Source organism: Cherax quadricarinatus, chromosome 26, assembly GCF_038502225.1.
Source record: "Cherax quadricarinatus isolate ZL_2023a chromosome 26, ASM3850222v1, whole genome shotgun sequence".
Taxonomy (NCBI): Eukaryota; Metazoa; Arthropoda; class Malacostraca; order Decapoda; family Parastacidae; genus Cherax; species Cherax quadricarinatus.
Genome location: NC_091317.1, coordinates 33,621,268 through 33,633,277, shown reverse-complemented (window position 1 = coordinate 33,633,277; position 12,010 = coordinate 33,621,268). Strand labels below are relative to the sequence as shown.

The following is a 12,010-nucleotide window of genomic DNA, read 5'->3' as shown; positions in this document are numbered from 1 at the left end:
GTATGTCAACAAGACACTGTGGACACTAACATTGTAGTGGGAGAGGCAGCTCTGCTCCCACGTATGTCAACAAGACACTGTGGGCACTAACATTGTAGTGGGAGAGGCAGCTCTGCTCCCACGTATGTCAACAAGACACTGTGGACACTAACATTGTAGTGGGAGAGGCAGCTCTGCTCCCACGTATGTCAACAAGACACTGTGGACACTAACATTGTAGTGGGAGAGGCAGCTCTGCTCCCACGTATGTCAACAAGACACTGTGGACACTAACATTGTAGTGGGAGAGGCAGCTCTGCTCCCAAGTATGTCAACAAGACACTGTGGACACTAACATTGTAGTGGGAGAGGGAGCTCTGCTCCCACGTATGTTAACAAGACACTGTGGACACTAACATTGTAGTGGGAGAGGCAGCTCTGCTCCCACGTATGTCAACAAGACACTGTGGACACTAACATTGTAGTGGGAGAGGCAGCTCTGCTCCCACGTATGTTAACAAGACACTGTGGGCACTAACATTGTAGTGGGAGAGGCAGCTCTGCTCCCACGTATGTTAACAAGACACTGTGGGCACTAACATTGTAGTGGGAGAGGCAGCTCTGCTCCCACGTATGTCAACAAGACACTATGGGCACTAACATTGTAGTGAGAGAGGCAGCTCTGCTCCCACGTATGTCAACAAGACACTGTGGACACTAACATTGTAGTGGGAGAGGCAGCTCTGCTCCCACGTATGTCAACAAGACACTGTGGGCACTAACATTGTAGTGGGAGAGGCAGCTCTGCTCCCACGTATGTTAACAAGACACTGTGGGCACTAACATTGTAGTGGAAGAGGCAGCTCTGCTCCCACGTATGTTAACAAGACACTGTGGACACTAACATTGTAGTGGGAGAGGCAGCTCTGCTCCCACGTATGTTAACAAGACACTGTGGGCACTAACATTGTAGTGGGAGAGGCAGCTCTGCTCCCACGTATGTTAACAAGACACTGTGGACACTAACATTGTAGTGGGAGAGGCAGCTCTGCTCCCACGTATGTTAACAAGACAGTGTGGAGACTAACATTGTAGTGGGAGAGGCAGCTCTGCTCCCACGTATGTTAACAAGACACTGTGGGCACTAACATTGTAGTGGGAGAGGCAGCTCTGCTCCCACGTATGTTAACAAGACAGTGTGGACACTAACATTGTAGTGGGAGAGGCAGCTCTGCTCCCACGTATGTTAACAAGACACTGTGGACACTAACATTGTAGTGGGAGAGGCAGCTCTGCTCCCACGTATGTTAACAAGACACTGTGGACACTAACATTGTAGTGGGAGAGGCAGCTCTGCTCCCACGTATGTTAACAAGACACTGTGGGCACTAACATTGTAGTGGGAGAGGCAGCTCTGCTCCCACGTATGTTAACAAGACACTGTGGGCACTAACATTGTAGTGGGAGAGGCAGCTCTGCTCCCACGTATGTCAACAAGACACTATGGGCACTAACATTGTAGTGAGAGAGGCAGCTCTGCTCCCACGTATGTCAACAAGACACTGTGGACACTAACATTGTAGTGGGAGAGGCAGCTCTGCTCCCACGTATGTCAACAAGACACTGTGGGCACTAACATTGTAGTGGGAGAGGCAGCTCTGCTCCCACGTATGTTAACAAGACACTGTGGGCACTAACATTGTAGTGGAAGAGGCAGCTCTGCTCCCACGTATGTTAACAAGACACTGTGGACACTAACATTGTAGTGGGAGAGGCAGCTCTGCTCCCACGTATGTTAACAAGACACTGTGGGCACTAACATTGTAGTGGGAGAGGCAGCTCTGCTCCCACGTATGTTAACAAGACACTGTGGACACTAACATTGTAGTGGGAGAGGCAGCTCTGCTCCCACGTATGTTAACAAGACAGTGTGGAGACTAACATTGTAGTGGGAGAGGCAGCTCTGCTCCCACGTATGTTAACAAGACACTGTGGGCACTAACATTGTAGTGGGAGAGGCAGCTCTGCTCCCACGTATGTCAACAAGACACTATGGGCACTAACATTGTAGTGAGAGAGGCAGCTCTGCTCCCACGTATGTCAACAAGACACTGTGGACACTAACATTGTAGTGGGAGAGGCAGCTCTGCTCCCACGTATGTCAACAAGACACTGTGGGCACTAACATTGTAGTGGGAGAGGCAGCTCTGCTCCCACGTATGTTAACAAGACACTGTGGGCACTAACATTGTAGTGGAAGAGGCAGCTCTGCTCCCACGTATGTTAACAAGACACTGTGGACACTAACATTGTAGTGGGAGAGGCAGCTCTGCTCCCACGTATGTTAACAAGACACTGTGGGCACTAACATTGTAGTGGGAGAGGCAGCTCTGCTCCCACGTATGTTAACAAGACACTGTGGACACTAACATTGTAGTGGGAGAGGCAGCTCTGCTCCCACGTATGTTAACAAGACAGTGTGGAGACTAACATTGTAGTGGGAGAGGCAGCTCTGCTCCCACGTATGTTAACAAGACACTGTGGGCACTAACATTGTAGTGGGAGAGGCAGCTCTGCTCCCACGTATGTTAACAAGACAGTGTGGACACTAACATTGTAGTGGGAGAGGCAGCTCTGCTCCCACGTATGTTAACAAGACACTGTGGGCACTAACATTGTAGTGGAAGAGGCAGCTCTGCTCCCACGTATGTTAACAAGACACTGTGGACACTAACATTGTAGTGGGAGAGGCAGCTCTGCTCCCACGTATGTTAACAAGACACTGTGGGCACTAACATTGTAGTGGGAGAGGCAGCTCTGCTCCCACGTATGTTAACAAGACACTGTGGACACTAACATTGTAGTGGGAGAGGCAGCTCTGCTCCCACGTATGTTAACAAGACAGTGTGGAGACTAACATTGTAGTGGGAGAGGCAGCTCTGCTCCCACGTATGTTAACAAGACACTGTGGGCACTAACATTGTAGTGGGAGAGGCAGCTCTGCTCCCACGTATGTCAACAAGACACTATGGGCACTAACATTGTAGTGAGAGAGGCAGTTCTGCTCCCACGTATGTCAACAAGACACTGTGGACACTAACATTGTAGTGGGAGAGGCAGCTCTGCTCCCACGTATGTCAACAAGACACTGTGGGCACTAACATTGTAGTGGGAGAGGCAGCTCTGCTCCCACGTATGTTATCAAGACACTGTGGGCACTAACATTGTAGTGGAAGAGGCAGCTCTGCTCCCACGTATGTTAACAAGACACTGTGGACACTAACATTGTAGTGGGAGAGGCAGCTCTGCTCCCACGTATGTTAACAAGACACTGTGGGCACTAACATTGTAGTGGGAGAGGCAGCTCTGCTCCCACGTATGTTAACAAGACACTGTGGACACTAACATTGTAGTGGGAGAGGCAGCTCTGCTCCCACGTATGTTAACAAGACAGTGTGGAGACTAACATTGTAGTGGGAGAGGCAGCTCTGCTCCCACGTATGTTAACAAGACACTGTGGGCACTAACATTGTAGTGGGAGAGGCAGCTCTGCTCCCACGTATGTTAACAAGACAGTGTGGACACTAACATTGTAGTGGGAGAGGCAGCTCTGCTCCCAAGTATGTCAACAAGACACTGTGGACACTAACATTGTAGTGGGAGAGGGAGCTCTGCTCCCACGTATGTTAACAAGACACTGTGGACACTAACATTGTAGTGGGAGAGGCAGCTCTGCTCCCACGTATGTCAACAAGACACTGTGGACACTAACATTGTAGTGGGAGAGGCAGCTCTGCTCCCACGTATGTTAACAAGACACTGTGGGCACTAACATTGTAGTGGGAGAGGCAGCTCTGCTCCCACGTATGTTAACAAGACACTGTGGGCACTAACATTGTAGTGGGAGAGGCAGCTCTGCTCCCACGTATGTCAACAAGACACTATGGGCACTAACATTGTAGTGAGAGAGGCAGCTCTGCTCCCACGTATGTCAACAAGACACTGTGGACACTAACATTGTAGTGGGAGAGGCAGCTCTGCTCCCACGTATGTCAACAAGACACTGTGGGCACTAACATTGTAGTGGGAGAGGCAGCTCTGCTCCCACGTATGTTAACAAGACACTGTGGGCACTAACATTGTAGTGGAAGAGGCAGCTCTGCTCCCACGTATGTTAACAAGACACTGTGGACACTAACATTGTAGTGGGAGAGGCAGCTCTGCTCCCACGTATGTTAACAAGACACTGTGGGCACTAACATTGTAGTGGGAGAGGCAGCTCTGCTCCCACGTATGTTAACAAGACACTGTGGACACTAACATTGTAGTGGGAGAGGCAGCTCTGCTCCCACGTATGTTAACAAGACAGTGTGGAGACTAACATTGTAGTGGGAGAGGCAGCTCTGCTCCCACGTATGTTAACAAGACACTGTGGGCACTAACATTGTAGTGGGAGAGGCAGCTCTGCTCCCACGTATGTTAACAAGACAGTGTGGACACTAACATTGTAGTGGGAGAGGCAGCTCTGCTCCCACGTATGTTAACAAGACACTGTGGACACTAACATTGTAGTGGGAGGGGCAGCTCTGCTCCCACGTATGTTAACAAGACACTGTGGACACTAACATTGTAGTGGGAGAGGCAGCTCTGCTCCCACGTATGTTAACAAGACACTGTGGGCACTAACATTGTAGTGGGAGAGGCAGCTCTGCTCCCACGTATGTTAACAAGACACTGTGGGCACTAACATTGTAGTGGGAGAGGCAGCTCTGCTCCCACGTATGTCAACAAGACACTATGGGCACTAACATTGTAGTGAGAGAGGCAGCTCTGCTCCCACGTATGTCAACAAGACACTGTGGACACTAACATTGTAGTGGGAGAGGCAGCTCTGCTCCCACGTATGTCAACAAGACACTGTGGGCACTAACATTGTAGTGGGAGAGGCAGCTCTGCTCCCACGTATGTTAACAAGACACTGTGGGCACTAACATTGTAGTGGAAGAGGCAGCTCTGCTCCCACGTATGTTAACAAGACACTGTGGACACTAACATTGTAGTGGGAGAGGCAGCTCTGCTCCCACGTATGTTAACAAGACACTGTGGGCACTAACATTGTAGTGGGAGAGGCAGCTCTGCTCCCACGTATGTTAACAAGACACTGTGGACACTAACATTGTAGTGGGAGAGGCAGCTCTGCTCCCACGTATGTTAACAAGACAGTGTGGACACTAACATTGTAGTGGGAGAGGCAGCTCTGCTCCCACGTATGTTAACAAGACACTGTGGAGACTAACATTGTAGTGGGAGAGGCAGCTCTGCTCCCACGTATGTTAACAAGACACTGTGGGCACTAACATTGTAGTGGGAGAGGCAGCTCTGCTCCCACGTATGTCAACAAGACACTGTGGGCACTAACATTGTAGTGGGAGAGGCAGCTCTGCTCCCACGTATGTTAACAAGACACTGTGGACACTAACATTGTAGTGGGAGAGGCAGCTCTGCTCCCACGTATGTCAACAAGACACTGTGGGCACTAACATTGTAGTGGGAGAGGCAGCTCTGCTCCCACGTATGTTAACAAGACACTGTGGGCACTAACATTGTAGTGGAAGAGGCAGCTCTGCTCCCACGTATGTTAACAAGACACTGTGGACACTAACATTGTAGTGGGAGAGGCAGCTCTGCTCCCACGTATGTTAACAAGACACTGTGGGCACTAACATTGTAGTGGGAGAGGCAGCTCTGCTCCCACGTATGTTAACAAGACACTGTGGACACTAACATTGTAGTGGGAGAGGCAGCTCTGCTCCCACGTATGTTAACAAGACAGTGTGGAGACTAACATTGTAGTGGGAGAGGCAGCTCTGCTCCCACGTATGTTAACAAGACACTGTGGGCACTAACATTGTAGTGGGAGAGGCAGCTCTGCTCCCACGTATGTTAACAAGACAGCTGTGGTCAACAAGACACTAACATTGTAGTGGGAGAGGCAGCTCTGCTCCCACGTATGTCAACAAGACACTGTGGGCACTAACATTGTAGTGGGAGAGGCAGCTCTGCTCCCACGTATGTTAACAAGACACTGTGGGCACTAACATTGTAGTGGAAGAGGCAGCTCTGCTCCCACGTATGTTAACAAGACACTGTGGACACTAACATTGTAGTGGGAGAGGCAGCTCTGCTCCCACGTATGTTAACAAGACACTGTGGGCACTAACATTGTAGTGGGAGAGGCAGCTCTGCTCCCACGTATGTTAACAAGACACTGTGGACACTAACATTGTAGTGGGAGAGGCAGCTCTGCTCCCACGTATGTTAACAAGACACTGTGGAGACTAACATTGTAGTGGGAGAGGCAGCTCTGCTCCCACGTATGTTAACAAGACACTGTGGGCACTAACATTGTAGTGGGAGAGGCAGCTCTGCTCCCACGTATGTTAACAAGACAGTGTGGACACTAACATTGTAGTGGGAGAGGCAGCTCTGCTCCCACGTATGTTAACAAGACACTGTGGGCACTAACATTGTAGTGGGAGAGGCAGCTCTGCTCCCACGTATGTTAACAAGACACTGTGGACACTAACATTGTAGTGGGAGAGGCAGCTCTGCTCCCACGTATGTTAACAAGACACTGTGGGCACTAACATTGTAGTGGGAGAGGCAGCTCTGCTCCCACGTATGTTAACAAGACACTGTGGACACTAACATTGTAGTGGGAGAGGCAGCTCTGCTCCCACGTATGTTAACAAGACAGTGTGGAGACTAACATTGTAGTGGGAGAGGCAGCTCTGCTCCCACGTATGTTAACAAGACACTGTGGGCACTAACATTGTAGTGGGAGAGGCAGCTCTGCTCCCACGTATGTCAACAAGACACTATGGGCACTAACATTGTAGTGAGAGAGGCAGTTCTGCTCCCACGTATGTCAACAAGACACTGTGGACACTAACATTGTAGTGGGAGAGGCAGCTCTGCTCCCACGTATGTCAACAAGACACTGTGGGCACTAACATTGTAGTGGGAGAGGCAGCTCTGCTCCCACGTATGTTAACAAGACACTGTGGGCACTAACATTGTAGTGGAAGAGGCAGCTCTGCTCCCACGTATGTTAACAAGACACTGTGGACACTAACATTGTAGTGGGAGAGGCAGCTCTGCTCCCACGTATGTTAACAAGACACTGTGGGCACTAACATTGCAGTGGGAGAGGCAGCTCTGCTCCCACGTATGTTAACAAGACACTGTGGACACTAACATTGTAGTGGGAGAGGCAGCTCTGCTCCCACGTATGTTAACAAGACAGTGTGGAGACTAACATTGTAGTGGGAGAGGCAGCTCTGCTCCCACGTATGTTAACAAGACACTGTGGGCACTAACATTGTAGTGGGAGAGGCAGCTCTGCTCCCACGTATGTTAACAAGACAGTGTGGACACTAACATTGTAGTGGGAGAGGCAGCTCTGCTCCCACGTATGTTAACAAGACACTGTAGACACTAACATTGTAGTGGGAGGGGCAGCTCTGCTCCCACGTATGTTAACAAGACACTGTGGACACTAACATTGTAGTGGGAGAGGCAGCTCTGCTCCCACGTATGTTAACAAGACACTGTGGACACTAACATTGTAGTGGGAGAGGCAGCTCTGCTCCCACGTATGTTAACAAGACAGTGTGGACACTAACATTGTAGTGGGAGAGGCAGCTCTGCTCCCACGTATGTTAACAAGACAGTGTGGAGACTAACATTGTAGTGGGAGAGGCAGCTCTGCTCCCACGTATGTTAACAAGACAGTGTGGAGACTAACATTGTAGTGGGTGGGGCAGCTCTGCTCCCACGTATGTTAACAAGACAGTGTGGACACTAACATTGTAGTGGGAGAGGCAGCTCTGCTCCCACGTATGTTAACAAGACAGTGTGGAGACTAACATTGTAGTGGGAGAGGCAGCTCTGCTCCCACGTATGTTAACAAGACAGTGTGGAGACTAACATTGTAGTGGGAGGGGCAGCTCTGCTCCCACGTATGTTAACAAGTCACTGTGGACACTAACATTGTAGTGGGAGAGGGAGCTCTGCTCCCACGTATGTTAACAAGACACTGTGGGCACTAACATTGTAGTGGGAGAGGCAGCTCTGCTCCCACGTATGTTAACAAGACAGTGTGGACACTAACATTGTAGTGGGAGAGGCAGCTCTGCTCCCACGTATGTTAACAAGACAGTGTGGAGACTAACATTGTAGTGGGAGAGGCAGCTCTGCTCCCACGTATGTTAACAAGACAGTGTGGAGACTAACATTGTAGTGGGAGGGGCAGCTCTGCTCCCACGTATGTTAACAAGACAGTGTGGACACTAACATTGTAGTGGGAGAGGCAGCTCTGCTCCCACGTATGTTAACAAGACAGTGTGGAGACTAACATTGTAGTGGGAGAGGCAGCTCTGCTCCCACGTATGTTAACAAGACAGTGTGGAGACTAACATTGTAGTGGGAGGGGCAGCTCTGCTCCCACGTATGTTAACAAGACACTGTGGACACTAACATTGTAGTGGGAGAGGCAGCTCTGCTCCCACGTATGTTAACAAGACACTGTGGACACTAACATTGTAGTGGGAGAGGCAGCTCTGCTCCCACGTATGTTAACAAGACACTGTGGGCACTAACATTGTAGTGGGAGAGGCAGCTCTGCTCCCACGTATGTTAACAAGACACTGTGGACACTAACATTGTAGTGGGAGAGGCAGCTCTGCTCCCACGTATGTTAACAAGACACTGTGGGCACTAACATTGTAGTGGGAGAGGCAGCTCTGCTCCCACGTATGTTAACAAGACACTGTGGAGACTAACATTGTAGGGGGAGGGGCAGCTCTGCTCCCACGTATGTTAACAAGACACTGTGGACACTAACATTGTAGTGGGAGAGGCAGCTCTGCTCCCACGTATGTTAACAAGACAGTGTGGACACTAACATTGTAGTGGGAGAGGCAGCTCTGCTCCCACGTATGTCAACAAGACACTGTGGACACTAACATTGTAGTGGGAGAGGCAGCTCTGCTCCCACGTATGTCAACAAGACACTGTGGACACTAACATTGTAGTGGGAGAGGCAGCTCTGCTCCCACGTATGTCAACAAGACACTGTGGGCACTAACATTGTAGTGGGAGAGGCAGCTCTGCTCCCACGTATGTTAACAAGACAGTGTGGACACTAACATTGTAGTGGGAGAGGCAGCTCTGCTCCCACGTATGTTAACAAGACAGTGTGGACACTAACATTGTAGTGGGAGAGGCAGCTCTGCTCCCACGTATGTCAACAAGACACTGTGGACACTAACATTGTAGTGGGAGAGGCAGCTCTGCTCCCACGTATGTTAACAAGACACTGTGGACACAACTAACAATTATTTTAAATATGGAAGTGTTCTTCACACTGTCTTAGCAAGACCTCTCAGTCTTTGAGATTTTTATTTTTGTTCTGGAGACACGAAGTCTTACTATGAGTTGTCCGGGTTATATAAGTATGTTGTAGCTTTATACTGAGTTATATGTTAAGTTATGTCATTCATAAAGTTGTGTAGTGAGTCTTAACTTGTGCAGGTTGATGATTGTTGCTGCTGCCTTAGTAATGCCATGACTGTCGCCATTTTTTCTGCCTTTTAAAGCTTAAACTGATGTATTGTTGTCTTGTGTGTTTGTCCCGGGCGCAGACTAACACCTTCCAGCTGGTGGTGGCCACTGACGAGATCAGGACTTATTCCTTCTTCAACTACGAGTATATGAAGTGGACCTCACATACTGAAGCTGGTGGCTCTACTGACGAAGGCCAGGGAGGAGTTCCAGCCTATGTGAGTATCCTAACCCAAGCCTCTCTCCTACCTCTCTTATTAGTCCTAGAGAATAAAGAGTTCTGTTACTTCATATTTGCATCCAACAGTCATTGTGTGAAACATAATGTCAAACTTGTCACCCTATGAATATTGAGAAATCACATGGACAGATAATTAAAACACAAGTGGAAAGATATCTGTACATTTAGGCTTCAGTAAGAGAGAGACCCTCTTCGGAGACCCTCGTTTCTGAAGAGCATCCAGGCTGAGGGAATGATTACCTCAAACTCCTGAGCTTCAACCATTCTTCTCTGTACTGGACTGAGGAAGCCACTGTGTGGCGAAACGTCTACAAATATAGATACCTAGATGTTGTACATATGTCTAATTTCTCATCTCTACAGTTATCTTACACATATTTGCTCCTTCATGATACTGTAAAATCTCATTTTATATCTTTTAGAATTTACCATAATATACACTCACCGTTTCTTTCATTTCTGACACTGTACTTGTGAGTGATCAACCGTACCTTTGTTGTGGGCTGCAGTATAAAAGGCACGAGGAGGCTACCTGGGTAGCTTTCAAAATAAATTTAGACAAAAATGTAAGTTTTATGTGTGTGTGTGTGTGTGTGTGTGTAGAAGCTGCTTGGCACTAAGCAATAGACTTACTTTAGTGTTCCTCTCTTATGCTCTTACCTGAGTCTTTCCTCTCCAGGTTGGCTTCAATGCAGGTAACGGGACCCGCTCCTACGAGTACACACCTTACAGCCAGAAGATGTACATCAGAGACCTGGCAGTGGCCGGTAACGCTAATGGCTTCCCAGGACGACACATCTTCAGGATTGACGAGAAGATCCTGGCTGGATGCTGCAGGAGAGAGGAAGGTGGGTTATTGTGAAATAAGATAAAGATTTTGCCGCCGAAGCGGCTAGTTTATTGTGCATTCCAGATCCATCCTGTGGACGGTAGTGCTAAAGGAGTTAACAGGAATACATCTGGATTTATAAATACAGTTGATTTATCTGCTGAAAGCAAATTTAAGATATCTGCTTAACATGTCTGGTGTCCTACTTTCATTAATAAGATATCCTGACATTTTTACCAAAGACTTTACAGCTTAAAGGAAGAATAATGAGAGGAGTTTATCTTGTGTGTCGAAGATACAGTAATAAAAGTTTACCTTGCGTGTCAAAGGTACAATAATAAGAGTTTACCTTGTGTGTGCCAAAGGCTTAGTAATGAGAGTTTACCTTGTGTGTGTCAGAACTGAAGGAGTATCCCCTGACGTTCTCGCCGGAGCAAGGTAACATGCTGGGAGGTACGCTGGTCAACCTGACGGGTCCCTGCTTCAAGACGGGTTATCGCCTCACTTGTCAGTTCGACACCACTGCCGTCGAAGGCCACATAACGGACGACAACCGTGCCAGCTGCATCATGCCTAGACTCCTCGTCTCGGGCTACGTCGAGTTCTCCATCTCCATCAACGGTGGACCCTACTACTGGCGGGGCAAGTTCTTTGTCGGTGAGTATACTTGTGTTAGTGAGCTCTCTCTCTCTTTTTCTGTCTCTCTCTCTAGGTAATAAATTACATAGTTTACCTCTTTTGTTGTGCCAACAGTTTTGTTATGACAAGATACCTTCAACACAAGCTGTCTACAGATTTGTAGCTACAAAACGAAAGATGCCTATCTACAAAAGGAAAGGGTTCCTATCTACAAAACGAGAGATACCTATCTATAAAACAAGAGACACCTACCTACAAAAGGAGAGGTTTCCTATATATCAAATAGAAAATAAATCCCTCCCTCAAATTACCACTCAGTCAGCTTGACATCAGTAGTGGGGAAACTATTAGAATCCACAATAGTGGATAATGGCTAAGAACCACCTTGATAGACATAATTTGATCAACGAGTCTCAGCAGGGATGCACCCCGGGGTGTTTATGCTTTGCAAATTTACTGAGTTTCTGTAGTAAGGCATTTAAGGTACTGTGTCACGATGAATACGATGTTGTCTGCTTGGATGTCAGTCAGACTTCTGACAGCGTTACACACACAAGACTGCTGAAGAAAGTGGCAGCACATGACACAGGAAGAAACATTCTCTCACTGACTGAGGTATGACTGACAAATACGCACCATGAAGTTTACAAAGGACCCCAATGGAAATAATTCACTCTGTCTGACTTTTTTGGGTTATC

At 48.2% G+C, this 12,010-nt stretch overlaps 1 protein-coding gene across 4 annotated transcripts in view; it reads left to right on the top strand.

Moving 5' to 3' along the window:
* Positions 1 to 12,010, top strand: part of mesh (sushi domain containing 2 mesh) — a 171,302-nt gene that overhangs the window by 65,271 nt on the left and 94,021 nt on the right. For all 4 annotated transcript variants that reach the window (XM_070088915.1, XM_070088914.1, XM_070088913.1 and 1 more), the window contains 3 exons: positions 9,684 to 9,821; positions 10,524 to 10,692; positions 11,073 to 11,330. In XM_070088915.1, coding sequence (XP_069945016.1) covers positions 9,684 to 9,821; positions 10,524 to 10,692; positions 11,073 to 11,330 — 565 coding nt within the window. The remainder of the gene's footprint in view (positions 1 to 9,683; positions 9,822 to 10,523; positions 10,693 to 11,072; positions 11,331 to 12,010) is intronic.